This window comes from Myxine glutinosa, chromosome 1, assembly GCF_964187855.1.
Source record: "Myxine glutinosa chromosome 1, kmMyxGlut1.1, whole genome shotgun sequence".
Classification (NCBI taxonomy): domain Eukaryota; kingdom Metazoa; phylum Chordata; class Myxini; order Myxiniformes; family Myxinidae; genus Myxine; species Myxine glutinosa.
Genome location: NC_136261.1, coordinates 88,080,070 through 88,104,260, shown reverse-complemented (window position 1 = coordinate 88,104,260; position 24,191 = coordinate 88,080,070). Strand labels below are relative to the sequence as shown.

General features: G+C 50.3%; 1 protein-coding gene across 2 annotated transcripts in view; it reads right to left on the bottom strand.

Annotated features, from left to right (window-relative positions):
• The window catches only part of LOC137425865 (palmitoleoyl-protein carboxylesterase NOTUM-like), a 78,477-nt gene that overhangs the window by 40,081 nt on the left and 14,205 nt on the right, over positions 1 to 24,191 (bottom strand). For both annotated transcript variants that reach the window (XM_068114594.2, XM_068114601.2), the window contains exons 8-9: positions 23,794 to 23,949; positions 15,284 to 15,384 (exon numbers count right to left, since the gene is read on the bottom strand). In XM_068114594.2, the coding sequence (XP_067970695.2) occupies positions 15,284 to 15,384; positions 23,794 to 23,949 (257 nt within the window). The remainder of the gene's footprint in view (positions 1 to 15,283; positions 15,385 to 23,793; positions 23,950 to 24,191) is intronic.

Here is a 24,191-nt window from a genome sequence, read left to right as displayed (position 1 = left end):
CTCGGTCTATTCCTGGCCGTTCGCCATTTCCGACACCTCCTGGAGGGCTGCCCGTTCACGGCTTTCGTCGACCACAAGCCGTTGGTCTACGCAATGGCCAAAGTCACAGAGCTGTGGTCGGCCCGCCAGCAGCGCCACCTCTCCGCCGTGTCGGAATTCAGCACGGACATCCGGCACGTCGCCGGCAAAGACAACGCCGTGGCCGACTGTCTTTCTCGGGCCAGCGCGAACGCGGTCCACCTCGGCGTGGACTTCGCACTCATGGCGGCCGACCAGACCACCGACACCTCGGTGCAGGCCCTCCGGGCGGCGGACACGGGCCTCCGCCTGGCCGACATCCCCTTCGCGGGCACCGTCCTGCTCTGCGACGTCTCCCAGGGACAGCCTCGCCCCATCGTGCCCGTTTCCTGGCAGCGCCGCATCTTCGCCTCTATCCACGGCCTTTCTCACCCGGGCCGGAAAGCTTCTCAGAAGCTGGTGTCAGCGTGTTTCGTCTGGCACGGCCTTCGACGGAACGTCCGCGACTGGGCCAACGCCTGCACGGCCTGCCAGCGGGCCAAGGTCCACCGCCACACCCAGGCCCCGCTTGCACCTTTCACCGTACCTGCACGGCGTTTCGACCATGTCCACGTGGACCTGGTGGGTCCCCTGCCCCCATCACGGGGGATCACCCACCTGCTCACCATGGTGGACAGGTCCCACCAGGTGGCCGGAGGCCATGCCCCTCACCTCCTCCACCACCGCCGACGTGGCGCAGGCGTTCATCGCCACCTGGGTCGCGCGCTTCGGCGCACCGGCGGACATCTCGTCCGACCGCGGCCCACAGTTCACGTCCGAACTTTGGGGCGCGGATGCCCGCTCGTTGGGGGTCACGCTGCACCGCACCACGGCCTACCACCCCCAAGCCAACGGGTTGTGCGAGCGGTTTCACCGCTCCATGAAGGCCGCACTTATGGCCGGCCTTCAGGACGACGGTTGGACCGACCGGCTGCCGTGGGTCCTTTTGGGCCTCCGCACGGCCCCCAAGGAGGACCTCCGGGCATCCGCCGCCGAGCTCGTCTACGGCCAGCCGCTCCGCGTCCCGGGCGAGTTCGTGCCCGACGCTACCAGTCCCTGTTCCGCCGCACACCAGCGCTCGGACCTCCAGGAGGCCGCCCGACGATTTGCCCCCGTGCCAACGTCCCGCCATGGTGGCCCCCAGTCCTACGTCCCCCCGGCGCTTCGCACAGCGGAGTACGTCTTTGTGCGTCATGACGCGCACCGGGGGCCACTCCGGCCGCCGTACAACGGGCCCTTCCGGGTCCTGCGACGGGGCGACAAGTCCTTCGTCGTCGACGTCGGCGGCCAGTCGGACCGGATCTCTGTGGACCGCCTCAAACCGGCGCACGTGGACGTCGACCGACCACCACGGTTGGCCCTTCCTCCGCGGCGAGGCCGCCCCCCATCCACGGTTCCCCCCGCTCGACCACCCACCACCAGATCTGACCCCCACCACGACCCTCCAGGGGTCGCTTCGGCCGGGTCATCCGGACCCCCCTTAAATTGACCCTGCCGGTGCAGGTCGATTCTGGAGGGGCGTGTGTAGCGGTTCCCGCTGAATGTACACAATCGCCTTGCACCTGCCAGGACGCAGCCAGGGCGCGATCGCCATGCCGGGCTCGTCCGGACGGGCCCAGACGCGCCTCTCCTGGGCATGCCCGGACTCGCTGTTCCCGGGCACGCCCGAACCTCCCGGGCACGCCCGGTCTCGTCTTTCCCGGGCATGCCCGCTCTCGCCTTTCCAGGGCTCGCCCAGAGCGCCCGGGCACGCCCAGCCTCGACTTGCCAGGCCGCGTCCAGGACGCCCGGGCATGTCCAGACTCGCCTTTCCAGGACTCGCCCTTGACACCCGAGCATGCCCGGTCTCGGTTTTCCCGGGCAAACGCCCCGGCATAAATGTGTATATATATTGCTGCCCGATAAACGGGCTTGTCAGAATACCTGAGCTGTTTTGTTTCATTAAAGCAACTCGGACGAATTCCGTCTTTGGTCGCGTCAATTCTTTCGACTCGCGTTGGAGCGCAGCTCCTTCAACACCATATCACAACGACAGAGTTGGAGGGAGACATCATATCTCAACATTAGAGTTGGAGGGAGACACCATATCTCAACATCAAAGTTGGAGGGAGACACCATATCACAACATTAGAGTTGGAGGAAGACACCATATCACAACATTAGAATTGGAGGGAGACACCATATCACAACATTAGAGTTGGAGGGAGACACCATATCACAATGACAGATTTGGAGGGAGACACCATATCACAACATTAGAGTTGGAGGGAGACACCATATCACAACGACAGAGTTGGAGGGAGACACCATATCACAACGACAGAGTTGAATGGAGACACCATATCACAACGATGGAGTTGGAGAAAGACACCATATCACAATGACAGAGTTGAATGGAGACACCATATCACAACGATGGAGTTGGAGAAAGACACCATATCTCAACGATAGAGTTGGAGGGAGACACTATATCACAACGAAAGAGTTGGAGGGAGACACCATATCACAACGACAGAGTTCGAGGAAGACACCATATCTTAACGAAAAAGCAGGAGGGAGACACCATATCTCAACATTAGTGTTGGAGGGAGACACCATATCTCAACATTAGAGTTGGAAGGAGACACCAAATCTCAATGACAGAGTTGGAGGGAGACACCATATCTCAACTACACAGTTGGAGGGAGACACCATATCACAACGACAGATTTGGAGGGAGGCAGCATATCACAACATTAGAGTTAGAGGGAGACACCAAATCTCAATGACAGAGTTGGAGGGAGACACCATATCTCAACTACACAATTGGAGGGAGACACCATATCACAACGACAGAGTTGGAGGAAGACATCATATCACAACATTAGAGTTGGAGGGAGACACCATATCTCAATGACAGAGTTGGAGGAAGACACCATATCTCAACGATAGAGTTAGAGGGAGACACCATATCACAACGACAGAGTTGGAGGGAGACACCATATCACAACGACAGTGTTGGAGGGAGACACCATATCACAACGACAGTGTTGGAGGGAGACACCATATCTCAACGATAGAGTTGGAGGGAGACACCATATCTCAATGACAGAGCTGGAGGGAGACACCATATCACAATGACAGTGTTGGAGGGAGACACCATATCACAATGACAGAGCTGGAGGGAGACACCATATCTCAATGACCGAGTTGGAGGGAGACACCATATCTCAATGACAGAGTTGGAGGAAGACACCACATCTCAACGATAGAGTTGGAGGGAGACACTATATCACAACGACAGAGTTGGAGGGAGATACCATATCTCAACGAAAAAGCAGGAGGGAGACACCATATCTCAACATTAGTGTTGGAGGGAAACACCAAATCTCAATGACAGAGTTGGAAGGAGGCACCATATCTCAACTACACATTTGGAGGGAGACACCATATCACAACGACAGATTTGGAGGGAGGCAGCATATCACAACGACAGAGTTGGAGAAGACATCATATCACAACGACAGAGTTGGAGGGAGACACCATATCACAAGGACAGGGTTGGAGTGAGACACCTTATCACAAGGACAAAGTTGGAGGGAGACACCTTATCACAAGGACAAAGTTGGAGGGAGACACCATATCACAATGACAAAGTTGTAGGGAGACACCATATCACAATGACAAAGTTGGAGGGAGACACCATATCACAATGACAAAGTTGGAGGGAGACACCATATCACAATGACAAAGTTGGAGGGAGACACCATATCACAATGACAAAGTTGTAGGGAGACACCATATCACAATGACAAAGTTGGAGGGAGAAACCATATCACAACGACAGAGTTGGAGGGAGACACCATATCTCAACGACAAAGTTGGAGGGAGACACCATATCACAACGACAGAGTTGGAGGGAGACACCATATCACAACGACAGAGTTGGAGGGAGACACCATATCACAACGACAGAGTTGGAGGGAGACACATATCACAATGACAAAGTTGTAGGGAGACACCATATCACAATGACAAAGTTGGAGGGAGACACCATATCACAATGACAAAGTTGGAGGGAGACACCATATCACAATGACAAAGTTGGAGGGAGACATCATATCACAATGACAAAGTTGGAGGGAGACACCATATCACAATGACAAAGTTGGAGGGAGACACCATATCTCAACGACAAAGTTGGAGGGAGACACCATATCATAACGACAGAGTTGGAGAGAGACACCATATCACAACGACAGAGTTGGAGGGAGACACCATATCACAACGACAGAGTTGGAGGGAGACACCATATCACAACGACAGAGTTGGAGAGAGACACCATATCACAACGACAGAGTTGGAGGGAGACACCATATCACAACGACAGAGTTGGAGGGAGACACCATATCACAACGACAGAGTTGGAGGGAGACACCATATCACAACGACAGAGTTGGAGGGAGACACCATATCACAATGACAAAGTTGGAGGGAGACACCATATCTCAACGACAAAGTTGGAGGGAGACACCATATCACAACGACAGAGTTGGAGGGAGACACCATATCACAACGACAGAGTTGGAGGGAGACACCATATCACAATGACAAAGTTGGAGGGAGACACCATATCTCAACGACAAAGTTGGAGGGAGACACCATATCACAACGACAGAGTTGGAGGGAGACACCATATCACAATGACAAAGTTGTAGGGAGACACCATATCACAATGACAAAGTTGGAGGGAGACACCATATCACAATGACAAAGTTGGAGGGAGACACCATATCACAATGACAAAGTTGGAGGGAGACACCATATCACAATGACAAAGTTGGAGGGAGACACCATATCACAATGACAAAGTTGGAGGGAGACACCATATCTCAACGACAAAGTTGGAGGGAGACACCATATCACAACGACAGAGTTGGAGAGAGACACCATATCACAACGACAGAGTTGGAGGGAGACACCATATCACAACGACAGAGTTGGAGGGAGACACCATATCACAACGACAGAGTTGGAGGGAGACACCATATCACAACGACAGAGTTGGAGGGAGACACCATATCACAACGACAAAGTTGGAGGGAGACACCATATCACAACGACAAAGTTGGAGGGAGACACCATATCACAAGGACAGGGTTGGAGGGAGATACCTTATCACAAGGACAAAGTTGGAGGGAGACACCATATCACAATGACAAAGTTGTAGGGAGACACCATATCACAATGACAAAGTTGGAGGGAGAAACCATATCACAACGACAGAGTTGGAGGGAGACACCATATCTCAACGACAGAGTTGGAGGGAGACACCATATCACGACAGAGTTGGAGGGAGACACCATATCACAATGACAAAGTTGGAGGGAGACACCATATCACAACAACAGAGTTGGAGGGAGACACCATATCACAACGACAGAGTTGGAGGGAGACATCATATCACAACGACAGAGTTGGAGAGAGACACCATATCACAACGACAGAGTTGGAGGGAGACACCATATCACAACGACAGAGTTGGAGGGAGACACCATATCACAACGACAGAGTTGGAGGGAGACACCATATCACAACGACAGAGTTGGAGGGAGACACCATATCACAACGACAAAGTTGGAGGGAGACACCATATCACAACGACAAAGTTGGAGGGAGACACCATATCTCAACAACAGAGTTGGAGGAAGACACCATATCTCAACGATAGAGTTGGAGGGAGACACTATATCACAACGACAGAGTTGGAGGGAGACACCATATCTCAACGAAAAATCAGGAGGGAGACACCATATCTCAACATTAGTGTTGAAGGGAGACACCATATCTCAACATTAGAGTTGGAAGGAGACACCAAATCTCAATGACAGAGTTGGAGCGAGACACCATATCTCAACATTAGAGATGGAGGGAGACACCATATCTCAATGACAGAGTTGGAGGGAGACACCATATCCCAATGACAGAGTTGGAGGAAGACACCATATCTCAACGATAGAGTTGGAGGGAGACACCATATCACAACGACAAAGTTGGAGGGAGACACCATATCACAATGACAGAGTTGGAGGAAGACACCATATCTCAACGATAGAGTTGGAGGGAGACACGATATCCCAACGACAGAGTTGGAGGGAGACACCATATCTCAACGAAAAAGCAGGAGGGAGACACCATATCTCAACATTAGTGTTGGAGGGAGACACCATGTCTCAACATTAGAGTTGGAGGGAGACACCATATCACAACGACAGATTTGGAGGGAGACACTATATCACAACGACAGAGTTGGAGGGAGACACCATATCACAACGACAGAGTTGGAGGGAGACACCACATCTCAACGAAAAAGCAGGAGGGAGACACCATATCACAACGACAGATTTGGAGGGAGGCAGCACATCACAACGACAGAGTTGGAGGAAGACATCATATCACAACATTAGAGTTGGAGGGAGACACCATATCTCAATGACAGAGTTGGAGGAGGACACCATATCTCAACGATAGAGTTGGAGGGAGACACCATATCACAACGACAGTGTTGGAGGGAGACACCATATCTCAACGATAGAGTTGAAGGGAGACACTGTAGCGGTTCCCGCTGAATGTACACAATCGCCTTGCACCTGCCAGGACACGGCCAGGGCGCGATCGCCATGCCGGGCTCGTCTGGACGGGCCCAGACGCGCCTCTCCTGAGCATGCCCGGACTCGCTGTTCCCGGGCACGCCCGAACCTCCCGGGCACGCCTGGTCTCGTCTTTCCCGGGCATGCCCGCTCTCGCCTTTCCAGGGCTCGCCCAGAGCGCCCGGGCACGCCCAGCCTCGACTTGCCAGGCTGCGTCCAGGACGCCCGGGCATGTCCAGACTCGCCTTTCCAGGGCTCGCCCAGAGCGTCCGGGCATGCCCGCTCTCGCCTTTCCAGGGCTCGCCCAGAGCGCTCGGGCACGCCCAGCCTCGACTAGCCAGGCCGCGTCCAGGACGCCCGGGCATGTCCAGACTCGCCTTTCCAGGACTCGCCCTTGACACCCGGGCATGCCCGGTCTCGGTTTTCCCGGGCAAACGCCCCGGCATAAATGTGTATATATATTGCTGCCCGATAAACGGGCTTGTCAGAATACATGAGCTGTTTTGTTTCATTAAAGCAACTCGGACGAATTCCGTCTTTGGTCGCGTCAATTCTTTCGACTCGCATTGGAGCGCAGCTCCTTCACTGGTGACCTACCGACATGGACACGGCAGTGACTCTTAAACTGCCTACCTTCTGGGAGGCTCATGCGGCTGTTTGGTTCGCCCAGGCGGACTCCCAGTTCGCCCTGCGAGGCATCACCGCGGACGACACCCGCTTCCACCACGTCGTGGCAGCACTCGGTTCCGCCACCGCGGCCCGCGCCCTGAGCCTCCTCGAGCACCCGCCGGCTGCTGACAAGTATGACGCGCTGAAGACGCTCCTCCTCGACGCTTTCGCCCTCTCACCGGCGGCACGCGCATGGCGCCTGCTCGACCTGCCCGAGCTCGGCGACACGCGCCCGTCCGAGCGCATGGACTATATGCTCTCGTTGCTCAGTGAGCACTCTCCGGATTTTCTGTTCCGCGGGCTGTTCCTTCGCCAGCTGCCTCACCCGGTGCGCCTCGCCCTGGCTGGCACGTTGATCACCGATCCCCGCGCCCTCGCCAGGGAAGCCAATAAGATCTCCTCGGCGGGCCAACACATCGGCGCGGCTACCTGGAGCCTGCCGCCGTCCGAGGCGACGCCCGAGCGCCCTGCGCGGTTGGAGGCCGAACTGCCGGTGCAACTGGCGGCCGCCACGCCGCGCCGACCGCTTCCGACATGACGGCCGGGGCCTCCACCTGACCAGGCGTGGTGTTATTACCACGCCAGGTTCGGACACAAGGCTCGGACGTGCCGACCCCCGTGCACTTTCGGCAAGTAGGGAAACGGCCGGGCCGGCGTTCATTCCCAGCCATGAGCGCCGGCCACTCCGGCAACTTGCTTTTTATTCGGGACAAAGCATCCGGGCGGCGTTTCCTTTGTGACACCGGCGCCCAACTGAGCGTCATACCCGCTTCCGAGCAGGACAGGCGGGACGCCGTTTGCGGCCCCTCTTTGGTCGCTGCTAATGGCTCGGCCATACGCACTTTCGGCCCGCGCGACGTCACCCTCTGCTTCGGCAGCCAGCGCTTTCAGTGGACCTTTGTGACCGCCTGCGTCCCCATGGCTTTGCTGGGCGCCGACTTCCTCTGCACGCACGGGCTGCTGGTCGACGTCAAACGACGTCGCCTTGTCCACGCCGAGACCTTCAGCTCCCTGGCGTGCATGATGAGCAGCTCCGCGCCGACCGAACTGGCGTGCGCCCTCCCGACGGCGAACGAGTTCGCACGCCTGCTCGCGGAATTCCCGGCCCTCACGCGGCCGACGTTTTCGGCCGTCGCAGTGCGGCATGGGATCGAGCACCACATACCCACTACGGGCCCGCCGGTCTACGCCAGGGCCCGCCGCCTCGACCCGGCCAAGCTCGCCGTGGCAAAGGCCGAGTTCGACGCGTTGGAGCACCTTGGCATCGTGCGGCGCTCCAATAGCGCGTGGGCCTCACCACTGCACATTGTGCCAAAGCCGGGGGGCGGATGGCGCCCGTGTGGCGACTACCGCCGTCTCAACGACGCTACCACCCCCGACAGGTACCTGATCCCGCACATCCAGGACTTTTCCGACCGTTTGGTGGGATGGGTCATATTTTCCAAAATTGACCTGATACGGGGATACCACCAGGTACCTGTCCGGGCGGCCGACGTCCCAAAGACGGCCGTCATCACGCCGTTCGGCCTGTTCGAATTTTTGAGGATGCCGTTTGGCCTCAAGAACGCGGCCCAGGCGTTCCAGCGCTTAATGGACGGCGCGCTGCGCGACCTGCCATTTCTTTTCGTCTATCTGGACGACATCCTCGTCGCCAGCACGTCCCGCGCCGAGCACCTCCTCCACCTCCGAACACTGTTCGGTCGCCTCAGCGAGCACGGCTTAATTGTCAACCCGGCCAAATGCCACTTCGGCACGACGACCGTTGACCTTTTGGGCCACCGCATCACCAAGACCGGGGCCGTGCCGCTGCCGACCAAGGTCGAGGCCATCACCACATTCCCGCGTCCCCGTTCCATCAAGGCCCTACAAGAGTTCTCCGGCATGGTGAATTTTTATCACGGATTCGTGCCCCGTGCTGCTCAGCTCATGCGGCCCCTTTACGAGGCCCTCCGGGGCAAGCCGGCCAAGCATGACATCGTTTGGTCTGCGGCCATGGACGCGGCATTGCGAGCGCAAAACGGGCCCTCGCCGACGCAACGCTGCTGGCTCACCCGGTGCTCAATGCGCCCATCGCCCTCACTACGGACGCCTCCAACTACGCGGTGGGCGCCGTCCATGAACAATGGGTGGACGGGGTTTGGCAGCCACTCGCTTTTTTCAGCCGGCAACTCCGGCCGAACGAGTTAAAATACAGCACGTTCGACCGCGAGCTGCTCGGTCTATTCCTGGCCGTTCGCCATTTCCGACACCTCCTGGAGGGCTGCCCGTTCACGGCTTTCGTCGACCACAAGCCGTTGGTCTACGCAATGGCCAAAGTCACAGAGCTGTGGTCGGCCCGCCAGCAGCGCCACCTCTCCGCCATGTCGGAATTCACCACGGACATCCGGCACGTCGCCGGCAAAGACAACGCCGTGGCCGACTGTCTTTCTCGGGCCAGCGCGAACGCGGTCCACCTCGGCGTGGACTTCGCGCTCATGGCGGCCGACCAGACCACCGACACCTCGGTGCAGGCCCTCCGGGTGGCGGACACGGGCCTCCGCCTGGCCGACATCCCCTTCGCGGGCACCGTCCTGCTCTGCGACATCTCCCAGGGACAGCCTCGCCCCATCGTGCCCGTTTCCTGGCAGCGCCGCATCTTCGCCTCCATCCACGGCCTTTCTCACCCGGGCCGGAAAGCTTCTCAGAAGCTGGTGTCGGCGTGTTTCGTATGGCACGGCCTTCGACGGAACGTCCGCGACTGGGCCAACGCCTGCACGGCCTGCCAGCGGGCCAAGGTCCACCGCCACACCCAGGCCCCGCTTGCACCTTTCACCGTACCTGCACGGCGTTTCGACCATGTCCACGTGGACCTGGTGGGTCCCCTGCCCCCATCACGGGGGATCACCCACCTGCTCACCATGGTGGACAGGTCCCACCAGGTGGCCGGAGGCCATGCCCCTCACCTCCTCCACCACCGCCGACGTGGCGCAGGCGTTCATCGCCACCTGGGTCGCGCGCTTCGGCGCACCGGCGGACATCTCGTCCGACCGCGGCCCACAGTTCACGTCCGAACTTTGGGGCGCGGTCGCCCGCTCGTTGGGGGTCACGCTGCACCGCACCACGGCCTACCACCTCCAAGCCAACGGGTTGTGCGAGCGGTTTCACCGCTCCATGAAGGCCGCACTCATGGCCGGCCTTCAGGACGACGGTTGGACCAACCGGCTGCCGTGGGTCCTTTTGGGCCTCCACACGGCCCCCAAGGAGGACCTCCGGGCATCCGCCGCCGAGCTCGTCTACGGCCAGCCGCTCCGCGTCCCGGGCGAGTTCGTGCCCGACGCTACCAGTCCCTGTTCCGCCGCACACCAGCGCTCGGACCTCCAGGAGGCCGCCCGACGATTTGCCCCCGTGCCAACGTCCCGCCACGGTGGCCCCCAGTCCTACGTCCCCCCGGCGCTTCGCACAGCGGAGTACGTCTTTGTGCGTCATGACGCGCACCGGGGGCCACTCCGGCCGCCGTACGACGTGCCCTTCCGGGTCCTGCGATGGGGCGACAAGTCCTTCGTCGTCGACGTCGGCGGCCAGTCGGACCGGATCTCTGTGGACCGCCTCAAACCGGCGCACGTGGACGTCGACCGACCACCACGGTTGGCCCTTCCTCCGCGGCGAGGCCGCCCCCCATCCACGGTTCCCCCCGCTCGACCACCCACCACCAGATCGGACCCCCCCCCCCCACGACCCTCCAGGGGTCGCTTCGGCCGGGTCATCCGGACCCCCCTTAAATTGACCCTGCCGGTGCAGGTCGATTCTGGAGGGGCATGTGTAGCGGTTCCCGCTGAATGTACACAATCGCCTTGCACCTGCCAGGACGCGGCCAGGGCGCGATCGCCATGCCGGGCTCGTCCGGACGGGCCCAGACGCGCCTCTCCTGGGCATGCCCGGACTCGCTGTTCCCGGGCACGCCCGAACCTCCCGGGCACACCCGGTCTCGTCTTTCCCGGGCATGCCCGCTCTCGCCTTTCCAGGGCTCGCCCAGAGCGCCCGGGCACGCCCAGCCTCGACTTGCCAGGCCGCGTCCAGGACGCCCGGGCATGTCCAGACTCGCCTTTCCAGGACTCGCCCTTGACACCCGAGCATGCCCGGTCTCGGTTTTCCCGGGCAAACGCCCCGGCATAAATGTGTATATATATTGCTGCCCGATAAACGGGCTTGTCAGAATACCTGAGCTGTTTTGTTTCATTAAAGCAACTCGGACGAATTCCGTCTTTGGTCGCGTCAATTCTTTCGACTCGCGTTGGAGCGCAGCTCCTTCAACACCATATCACAACGACAGAGTTGGAGGGAGACATCATATCTCAACATTAGAGTTGGAGGGAGACACCATATCTCAACATCAAAGTTGGAGGGAGACACCATATCACAACATTAGAGTTGGAGGAAGACACCATATCACAACATTAGAATTGGAGGGAGACACCATATCACAACATTAGAGTTGGAGGGAGACACCATATCACAACGACAGATTTGGAGGGAGACACCATATCACAACATTAGAGTTGGAGGGAGACACCATATCACAACGACAGAGTTGGAGGGAGACACCATATCACAACGACAGAGTTGAATGGAGACACCATATCACAACGATGGAGTTGGAGAAAGACACCATATCACATTGACAGAGTTGGAGGAAGACACCATATCTCAACGATAGAGTTGGAGGGAGACACTATATCACAACGAAAGAGTTGGAGGGAGACACCATATCACAACGACAGAGTTGGAGGAAGACACCATATCTTAACGAAAAAGCAGGAGGGAGACACCATATCTCAACATTAGTGTTGGAGGGAGACACCATATCTCAACATTAGAGTTGGAAGGAGATACCAAATCTCAATGACAGAGTTGGAGGGAGACACCATATCTCAACTACACAGTTGGAGGGAGACACCATATCACAACGACAGATTTGGAGGGAGGCAGCATATCACAACATTAGAGTTAGAGGGAGACACCAAATCTCAATGACAGAGTTGGAGGGAGACACCATATCTCAACTACACAATTGGAGGGAGACACCATATCACAACGACAGAGTTGGAGGAAGACATCATATCACAACATTAGAGTTGGAGGGAGACACCATATCTCAATGACAGAGTTGGAGGGAGACACCATATCTCAATGACAGAGTTGGAGGAAGACACCATATCTCAACGATAGAGTTGGAGGGAGACACCATATCACAACGACAGAGTTGGAGGGAGACACCATATCACAACGACAGTGTTGGAGGGAGACACCATATCACAACGACAGTGTTGGAGGGAGACACCATATCTCAACGATAGAGTTGGAGGGAGACACCATATCTCAATGACAGAGCTGGAGGGAGACACCATATCACAATGACAGTGTTGGAGGGAGACACCATATCACAATGACAGAGCTGGAGGGAGACACCATATCTCAATGACCGAGTTGGAGGGAGACACCATATCTCAATGACAGAGTTGGAGGAAGACACCATATCTCAACGATAGAGTTGGAGGGAGACACTATATCACAACGACAGAGTTGGAGGGAGATACCATATCTCAACGAAAAAGCAGGAGGGAGACACCATATCTCAACATTAGTGTTGGAGGGAAACACCAAATCTCAATGACAGAGTTGGAAGGAGGCACCATATCTCAACTACACATTTGGAGGGAGACACCATATCACAACGACAGATTTGGAAGGAGGCAGCATATCACAACGACAGAGTTGGAGGAAGACATCATATCACAACGACAGAGTTGGAGGGAAACACCATATCACAACGACAGAGTTGGAGGGAGACACCATATCACAACGACAGAGTTGGAGGGAGACACCATATCACAACGAAAAAACTGGAGGGAGACACCATATCTCAACATTAGAGTTGGAGGGAGACACCATATCTCAACGACAGAGTTGGAGGGAAACACCATATCACAACGACAGAGTTGGAGGGAGACACCATATCACAACGAAAAAGCTGGAGGGATACACCATATCTCAACATTAGAGTTGGGGGGAGACACCATATCTCAACATTAGAGTTGGAGGGAGGCACCAAATCTCAATGACAGAGTTGGAGGGAGACACCATATCTCAACTACACAGTTGGAAGGAGACACCATATCACAACGACAGATGTGGAGGGAGACACCATATCACAACGACAGAGTTGGGGGGAGACATCATATCACAACATTAGAGTTGGAGGGAGACACCATATCACAACATTAGAGTTGGAGGGAGACACCATATCACAACATTAGAGTTGGAGGGAGACACCATATCACAACGACAGATTTGGAGGGAGACATCATATCACAACATTAGAGTTGGAGGGAGACACCATATCACAACGACAGAGTTGGAGGGAGACACCATATCACAACGACAGAGTTGGGGGGAGACATCATATCACAACATTAGAGTTGGAGGGAGACACCATATCACAACATTAGAGTTGGAGGGAGACACCATATCACAACATTAGAGTTGGAGGGAGACACCATATCACAACATTAGAGTTGGAGGGAGACACCATATCACAACGACAGATTTGGAGGGAGACATCATATCACAACATTAGAGTTGGAGGGAGACACCATATCACAACGACAGAGTTGGAGGGAGACACCATATCTCAACGACAGATGTGGAGGGAGACACCATATCACAACATTAGAGTTGGAGGGAGACACCATATCACAACGACAGAGTTGGAGGGAGACATCATATCACAACATTAGAGTTGGAGGGAGACACCATATCACAACATTAGAGTTGGAGGGAGACACCATATCACAACATCAGAGTTGGAGGGAGACACCATATCACAACATTAGAGTTGGAGGGAGACACCATATCACAACGACAGAGTTGGAGGGAGACATCATATCACAACATTAGAGTTGGAGGGAGACACCATATCACAACGACAGAGTTGGAGGGAGACATCATATCACAACATTAGAGTTGGAGGGAGACACCATATCACAACGACAGATGTGGAGGGAGACACCATATCACAACGACAGAGTTGGAGGGAGACATCATCTCACAACATTAGAGTTGGAGGGAGACATCATATCACAACATTAGAGTTGGAGGGAGACACCATATCACAACGACAGATTTGGAGGGAGACACCATATCACAACGACAGAGTTGGAGGGAGACACCATATCACAACGACAGAGTTGGAGGGAGACACCATATCACAACGACAGAGTTGGAGGGAGACACCATATCTCAATGACAGAGTTGGAGGGAGACACCATATCACAACATTAGAGTTGGAGGAAGACACAATATCACAACGACAGATTTGGAGGGAGACACCATATCACAACGACAGAGTTGGAGGGAGACACCATATCACAACGACAGAGTTGGAGGGAGACACCATATCTCAACATTAGAGTTGGAGGGAGACACCATATCTCAACATTAGAGTTGGAGGGCGACACCATATCACAACGACAGAGTTGGAGGGAGACACCATATCTCAACATTAGAGTTGGAGGGCGACACCATATCTCAATGACAGAGTTGGAGGGAGACACCATATCACAACGACAGAGTTGGAGGGAGACACCATATCTCAATGACAGAGTTGGAGGAAGACACCATATCACAACGATAGAGTTGGAGGGAGACAACCATACAATGGCAACACTTTTCCAGATGATAGCTATGAATTTGCAGACATCCTCAGTAAAACTTCACATTCAGCCTTTGGTGCAAATAATGATGCTCATTATAAGTTTGAATATCACTGAGGTTGCTAACTCAGAACATGGCGATTGGTGGGGCGTGGGATGGAGAGAGGTACTGTGTAAGAAAATAGAGAGGGAATGAAGAGAGGGAAGGGAATGCAGGGTCCGAGTTAAACTAGGCCTCACTTGTGAGCGTTGGGAACATCTCGTAGCCATAAAAGCAACGCCAGGCCTGGCTTAGGCCAAGTCGCAAATGGCATCGCTCAGGAACCGTGCTGTTCCACAATCTGCAGGGTTTGAAAGAGAGATATTAAAAATTCGACATTTCCTTTCCATTCTATGATTCCCTCGAAAAGCATTAATTCCCTCCAGCTAGTTTATCTATCACCCCAGGTTTTCTCACAAAATGGACTTCTAATTAAAGTTTGAGTCTCATTTCAAGAATCAAAGGCCGAGACATGAATGGCATTGATATTAAATTTATTTTACAGCTCCTCGATCTGATAGTGAACATGGTTCCCTTTTTCTGTTTGCATTAGCAATGTGTTCATTCAATATGACCTGAGAATAAACTGCTGGACTGGAGTACTTCCTTGGATGGACATTAAGCTGGATGTCCCATCTGATGGCATTAGGTAATGACTTGAGATGGCAACACGACTGAACAACTAAGAGAATCTTCCACCATCTTCCACCATGGTTCCACAGTGTCTTTTATGAAGAGTAGGTGAGTTATTGCCACCACCCTGGCCAGAATTACAAGTTATCGCCACCTTCAGGCGAATGTCATGCATGGCCAGCCAACTGTGAAAGACTTGAACGAAAAACCTTCCTTGGCAGACCAAATGTGAAGGTGGGAATAATTGGGGCCACAGTTACAGTTGTTGTTGTTGTTGTTGTTGTTGTTGTTGTTGGTGGTGGTGGTGGTGGTGGTGTATGGCCCTGGATAGTTCTCTCTAACAAGCCCGTGACATGGAAACAGCCGATCGATCTTGCAGGAGCGACCCAGAGATCCCCCACATCTAGGATGGTGTACCTCTGCCTTCACAAAGTTAGGGCCATGACAGAGTTAGAGAGAGGAAGAGAAAGAAATAGAGAGAGGGAGACAAAGAAATAGAGAGAGGGAGAGAAAGAAATAGAGAGAGGGAGAGAAAGAAATAGAGAGAGGGAGAGAAAGAAATAGAGAGAAATAGAGAGATGGAGAGAAAGAGATAGAGAGAGGGAGAGAAAGAGATAGAGAGAGAGGGAGAGCAATAAATAGAGAGAGGGAGAGCAATAAATAGAGAGAGGGAGAGAAAGAAATAGAGAGAGGGAGAGAAAGAAATAGAGAGAGGGAGAGAAAGAAATAGAGAGATGGAGAGAAAGAGATAGAGAGAGGGAGAGAAAGAGATAGAGAGAGAGGGAGAGCAATAAATAGAGAGAGGGAGAGCAATAAATAGAGAGAGGGAGAGAAAGAGATAGAGAGAGGGAGAGAAAGAAATAGAGAGAGGGAGAGAAAGAAATAGAGAGAGGGAGAGAAAGAAATAGAGAGAGGGAGAGAAAGAAATAGAGAGAGGGAGAGAAAGAAATAGAGAGAGGGAGAGAAAGAGATAGAGAGAGGGAGAGAAAGAAATAGAGAGAGGGAGAGAAAGAGATAGAGAGAGGGAGAGAAAGAAATAAAGAGAGGGAGAGAAAGAAATAGAGAGAGGGAGAGAAAGAAATAGAGAGAGGGAGAGAAAGAAATAGAGAGAGGGAGAGAAAGAAATAGAGAGAGGGAGAGAAAGAGATAGAGAGAGGGAGAGAAAGAAATAGAGAAAGGGGGAGAAAGAAATAGAGAAAGGGGGAGAAAGAAATAGAGAGAGGGAGAGAAAGAAATAGAGAGAGGGAGAGAAAGAAATAGAGAGAGGGAGAGAAAGAAATAGAGAGAGGGAGAGAAAGAAATAGAGAGAGGAAGAGAAAGAAATAGAGAGAGGGAGAGAAAGAAATAGAGAGAGGGAGAGAAAGAAATTGAGAGAGGGAGAGAAAGAAATAGAGAGAGGGAGAGAAAGAAATAGAGAGTGGGAGAGAAAGAAATAGAGAGAGAGAGAGAGAGAGAAAGAAATAGAGAGAGGGAGAGAAAGAAATAGAGAGAGAGAGAGAGAAAGAAATAGAGAGAGGGAGAGAAAGAAATAGAGAGAGGGAGAGAAAGAAATAGAGAGAGGGAGAGAAAGAAATAGAGAGAGGGAGAGAAAGAAATAGAGAGAGGGAGAGAAAGAAATAGAGAGAGGGAGAGAAAGAAATAGAGAGAGGGAGAGAAAGAAATAGAGAGAGGGAGAGAAAGAAATGGAGAGAGGGAGAGAAAGAAATAGAGAGAGGGAGAGAAAGAAATAGAGAGAGGGAGAGAAAGAAATAGAGAGAGGGAGAGAAAGAAATAGAGAGAGGGAGAGAAAGAAATAGAGAGCGGGAGAGAAAGAAATAGAGAGAGGGAGAGAAAGAAATAGAGAGAGGGAGAGAAAGAAATAGAGAGAGGGAGAGAAAGAAATAGAGAGAGGGAGAGAAAGAAATAGAGAGAGGGAGAGAAAGAAATAGAGAGAGGGAGTGAAAGAAATAGAGACAGGGAGAGAAAGAAATAGAGAGAGGGAGAGAAAGAAATAGAGAGAGGGAGAGAAAGAAATAGAGAGAGGGAGAGAAAGAAATAGAGAGAGGGAGAGAAAGAAATAGAGAGAGGGACAGAAAGAAATAGAGAGCGGGAGAGAAAGAAATAGAGAGAGGGAGAGAAAGAAATAGAGAGAGGGAGAGAAAGAAATAGAGAGAGGGAGAGAAAGAAATAGAGAGAGGGAGAGAAAGAAATAGAGAGAGGGAGAGAAAGAAATAGAGAGAGGGAGAGAAAGAAATAGAGAGAGAGGGAGAGAAAGAAATAGAGAGAGGGAGAGAAAGAAATAGAGAGAGAGGGAGAGAAAGAAATAGAGAGAGAGGGAGAGAAAGGAATAGAGAGAGGGAGAGAAAGAAATAGAGAGAGAGGGAGAGAAAGAAATAGAGAGAGGGAGAGAAAGAAATAGAGAGAGGGAGAGAAAGAAATAGAGAGAGGGAGAGAAAGAAATAGAGAGAGGGAGAGAAAGAAATAGAGAGAGGGAGAGAAAGAAATAGAGAGAGGGAGAGAAAGAAATAGAGAGCGGGAGAGAAAGAAATAGAGAGAGGGAGAGAAAGAAATAGAGAGAGGGAGAGAAAGAAATAGAGAGAGGGAGAGAAAGAAATAGAGAGAGGGAGAGAAAGAAATAGAGAGAGGGAGAGAAAGAAATAGAGAAAGGGGGAGAAAGAAATAGAGAGAGGGAGAGAAAGAAATAGAGAGAGGGAGAGAAAGAATTAGAGAGAGGGAGAGAAAGAAATAGAGAGAGGGAGAGAAAGAAATAGAGAGAGGGAGAGAAAGAAATAGAGAGAGGGAGAGAAAGAAATAGAGAGAGGGAGAGAAAGAAATAGAGAGAGGGAGAGAAAGAAATAGAGAGAGGGAGAGAAAGAAATAGAGAGAGGGAGAGAAAGAAATAGAGAGAGGGAGAGAAAGAAATAGAGAGAGGGAGAGAAATAAATAGAGAGAGGGAGAGAAAGAAATAGAGAGAGGGAGAGAAAGAAATTGAGAGAGGGAGAGAAAGAAATAGAGAGAGGGAGAGAAAGAAATAGAGAGAGGGAGAGAAAGAAATAGAGAGAGGGAGAGAAAGAAATAGAGAGAGGGAGAGAAATAAATAGAGAGAGGGAGAGAAAGAAATAGAGAGAGGGAGAGAAATAAATAGAGAGAGGGAGAGAAAGAAATAGAGAGCGGGAGAGAAAGAAATAGAGAGAGGGAGAGAAAGAAATAGAGAGAGGGAGAGAAAGAAATAGAGAGAGGGAGAGAAAGAAATAGAGAGAGGGAGAGAAAGAAATAGAGAGAGGGAGAGAAAGAAATAGAGAGAGGGAGAGAAAGAAATAGAGAGAGGGAGAGAAAGAAATTGAGAGAGGGAGAGAAAGAAATAGAGAGAGGGAGAGAAAGAAATAGAGAGAGGGAGAGAAAGAAATAGAGAGCGGGAGAGAAAGAAATAGAGAGAGGGAGAGAAAGAAATAGAGAGCGGGAGAGAAAGAAATAGAGAGAGGGAGAGAAAGAAATAGAGAGAGGGAGAGAAAGAAATAGAGAGAGGGAGAGAAAGAAATAGAGAGAGGGAGAGAAATAAATAGAGAGAGGGAGAGAAAGAAATAGAGAGAGGGAGAGAAAGAAATTGAGAGAGGGAGAGAAAGAAATAGAGAGAGGGAGAGAAAGAAATAGAGAGAGGGAGAGAAAGAAATAGAGAGAGGGAGAGAAATAAATAGAGAGAGGGAGGGAAAGAAATAGAGAGAGGGAGAGAAAGAAATAGAGAGAGGGAGAGAAAGAAATAGAGAGAGGGAGGTAAAGAAATAGAGAGAGGGAGAGAAAGAAATAGAGAGAGGGAGAGAAAGAAATAGAGAGAGGGAGAGAAAGAAATAGAGAGAGGGAGAGAAAGAAATAGAGAGAGGGAGAGAAAGAAATAGAGAGAGGGAGGTAAAGAAATAGAGAGAGGGAGGTAAAGAAATAGAGAGAGGGAGTGAAAGAAATAGAGAGAGGGAGAGAAAGAAATAGAGAGAGGGAGAGAAAGAAATAGAGAGAGGGAGAGAAAGAAATAGAGAGAGACGAGAGGGAAAGGGCCAGTCCATGGGGACCGGTTGGCATCCTGTCCATGACTGCGCTGCCTTGACGAATCCGGGCAGTAGGGAAGAATGGGAAGATTTGGCTCCCGACTCGTGTTGGGTGTAGTGTTAAGAAAATATGTTCAGACTCTGAACCCCCAGGCTAAGATTCTTTTTTTAAACTTCCTAAAGCCGAGGCCACACCGACTGATTTCCTCCAAAGCGAACCAACTCTACAGTCTTGATGTACAAAATCGTTTAACGTGGACTCCCGGTCGTGCAAAACGATGGCCCTGGGCCCTGACGGACCAATTGAACATGTTCGATCTTGGTTGGTCAAAGTTGATATTCGTTGGTTGTTGCGAACACCACCATGGCACAACGTGCTCTGGCTGAGGCAATCTTAGAGCAGCACTGCCTCAGGCCTTCCCCAACCAAATCGTGAACTTCTGCACCGAGGAACGTGAGGATGAGGTGATTCAGCTATGGTAAGAATAACCTGCTTTGCTTTGATATCAGGTCCAAAGCTTATGCAAACCGTATTTCTAAAACTAAGCCCTTAATTCCACAGAAGCCACTGCGAGATGCACAGCTTCCTCTTATTACTCCAACATCGTCGCCCCCACCTGACTCGAAAAAAAACGGTAAAATTCCGAGACACTTCTTCTGTCAAGATTTCGCTCTTATCATTCAGTTATACTCTTGTTACTGTAGTTTTGGACGAGAGCCAGAGGGAGTCGAGGCAACTTTCCACGATTTCCAATGATTATCCCACTGCTGTCGTATTTAAATAAATTGGTAGCTGCGGCGCAGGCTTAAAACCATCACATGCACTCCCTGAGTACAACCACCAGTTTTCAACTCATTCTGTCCAGCAGATTTGGAATGCATATAAGTAAAATGCACCGACAACCAAAGACACAAACACAATTTTAAAATTATGCATAGTACAAGCAATTTGTAGCTCTATTTTTTTATTTTAAAAATAAATAAATAAACAAGAAGACGTCATGCAGAGCACGATACTTGCAAAATACCCCCCCCCCCCCATCCCCAAGAAAAAAAATTCCATTGATACAGCAAATTGTCCATTTCATCAAGATTAAAATTGACAATCTTGATCAAAGCTCGGGTCAACAGGAAGAAAAGCGACGATTTTTCAGATGAAAATGATGATTTTGGAAGGTTGACCTTGAGTTGACCTTTGACTTTTTGACCTCAAAGATAGGTGGTTTCCCTATTTAGTGACTCAATGTGCAAATGCTGTTCAATTTTCAAGTCAATCGGTTGAGAATTGACCGCTTTTTAGATGAAAATTGATGATTTTTAAAATTTAACCTTGAGTTGACCTTTGACCTTTTGACCTCAAAAATAGTATGTTTCCCAATTTAGTGACTCGATATACAAATGCTGTTCAATTTTCAAGTGAATCGGTTGAGAATTGATGGCTTTTTAGATGAAAATTTATGATTTAAAAAATTTAACCTTGAGTTGACCTTTGGCCTTTTGACCTCAAAAATAGTATGTTTCCCAATTTAGTGACTCGATATACAAATGCTGTTCAATTTTCAAGTGAATCGGTTGAGAATTGATGGCTTTTTAGATGAAAATTGATGATTTAAAAAATTTAACCTTGAGTTGACCTTTGACCTTTTGACCTCAAAAATAGTATGTTTCCCAATTTAGTGACTCGATATACAAATGCTGTTCAATTTTCAAGTGAATCGGTTGAGAATTGACGGCTTTTTAGATGAAAATTTATGATTTAAAAAATTTAACCTTGAGTTGACCTTTGGCCTTTTGACCTCAAAAATAGTATGTTTCCCAATTTAGTGACTCGATATGCAAATGCTGTTCAATTTTCAAGTGAATCGGTTGAGAATTGATGGCTTTTTAGATGAAAATTGATGATTTAAAATTTTTAACCTTGAGTTGACCTTTGACCTTTTGACCTCAAAAATAGTATGTTTCCCAATTTAGTGACTCGATATGCAAATGCTGTTCAATTTTCAAGTGAATCGGTTGAGAATTGATGGCTTTTTAGATGAAAATTGATGATTTTTAAAATTTAACCTTGAGTTGACCTTTGGCCTTTTGACCTCAAAAATAGTATGTTTCCCAATTTAGTGACTCGATATACAAATGCTGTTCAATTTTCAAGTGAATCGGTTGAGAATTGATGGCTTTTTAGATGAAAATTGATGATTTTTAAAATTTGACCATAAGTTGACCTTTGACCTTTTGACCTCAAAAATAGTTCATTTACCAATTTAGTGACTTGATATACAAATGCTATTCAATTTTCAAGTCAATCGGATTAAAAATGGCGTTTTTAGAAATTTGACCTCCAGATGACCTTTGACCCTTGACCTAAAAATCAATAGGCTTCTCAATTGGGACGGCTTATACAACTTGTTGAAGTTTCGTGACGATCGTGTTAGAATTGTGACCTGTAGGCCGGTGACAAACAGACAAACAGACAGACAAACAGACAGAACCACAAACGGAACCGACCAATATAGTTGAAAAATCTTCGATTTTGCAAGTAATAAATATATATATATGTTATATATACACACAGTATATATTATATATTTAGGTTGGAGGGGGTGCACGTTATGGTGCGTCGAAAAGCATGAAGTTGTCACACGCGTTCGCTCGCTTGCAATTTTGATCCACTTAATGAGAATACCTGGCATCGACCTCATGTAGGAAAACGTATTTGTACGTGCCCTCTCTGTGAACCAGGTCAGACACCTGGAAAGGCAAGGAGAGGAGTGGAATATTGGATATTGGAAAGGTAAGGAATATTGGATATGTTGGCAGTTTGTGGTTGGGCTGATAAACCCTCATAGTAGCCCAAGCTCTGTGTACAAGGCATTCGGCGCTGTGCCAGCAATTATTACAAGGACCCCTGAGGATGCGCTGCTATTGGCACACTGCAAGGCATCACACCAATGGTACGGGGTGTGGGCGGCACCAGCGATGACATCGCATTCAAGTGAATCGGTTGAGAATTGATGGCTTGTTAGACGTGGCGTAACGTGGCGTTACCACGTCGGGAGTGACGTTCCACCTCAATCCCAAAATCCAGAATCATTGCTCACCTGCACTCATTCGTTCATCTTTTTCCCCACCTGTGGAACCAACTGCAGCATTTTCTTCAATCTCATTCCTCCATCCAGGTCTTCAAGACAGCTGTTTGCCACTATCTCAAATCATCTCCCATCCAAAACAATGATATTTTTTCTTCCCTCTTTGACCACTTCCAAGCCCACCTTTTGCTAAATTTACAGTTTTTCCTTGAAATTTTGCTTCTATATATCCTGACGCTTCAACTTTGTGTCAAAAAAGAGGGTGTGCCTTGCCAACCACCCTGCTTTGGTGTCTACCACACACTTAAAAAAAAAATCTCAAAGTTTAGCTGTGAATAAAGATATCAAATATTTTGCTTTCTGTTGCTATGTATTGAGCCTGGTGTTGGCTTAGCGGTTAGGGTGCCGGCTTGGGATCCTAGGATCCTGAGCTTGAATCCCGATCGATCGCTGAATTAACGCCAGGGGGGTTGACTCAGCCCGTCATCCTTCCGAGGTCGGCAAATTGAGTACCAGCTTGCTGGGATGAATGATCCCGGTGTGTACCCCGGTTTAGAATAGGTACACCGTATCCCTGTGCATCATAGGAGGCGACTAAGGGTTGGCGCCAGGAAGGGCATCCGGCCATAAAAACATTGCCTCAAAAAGGGAACCATGATTGTCATAGGACCCGCAAGGCCAACCCCCGGTCTGGAGGGGAAAATGGCCTTAAAACGATCATTCATATTCATATTTTTTTGTTGCTATGTATTGGTATCTCACTGGTATTATTCCAATTATCCAGCAAGCTGCTTTTAGTACCAGTATATGCAAAAAAATAGAAATTCTTTCAAAAAAAAGTTTTGAGACTTATTTTGGATAAAAAACAAAAAAATTCATATTCCAACTGCATGAGAAAATATTGGGGATATTGTTCTCTAGCAATATTTCCCCTTTCTGACCATCGTCTTGAATTCTTCATTTATATTATTTTACCTGAGAGCTGTTTGCAACTCTTTTCCAGCATCATGTGTGCCTGGTCGCACGAACCATCCAGAATCTGCGAGTCCACGTACACGCGCTGGGATTCGAAGTTCTTGAAGCTGAGCGGCCACCCGGTCTAGGTTTAGCAGCACACCTGTTCCACCAGCACTACACAGACAATAAATCATGAGAATGAATCGAGGTTATTGAACTCCAAAAGTTTGCCATTATACTGTGTTACAAATACTGAATAGGCATAGTTGAAATTGCGGGAGTGAAGAGGGTGGATAGAAGGAGGATGGATTTCAGTGAGGAGATTGATGTGCAGATGAGCTTGATGGGGAGATTGGTTGGATTGCTTTGACCATTCTTCCGGGCTCTCTAGCAATAGCTCGAGGCATACTTGAACA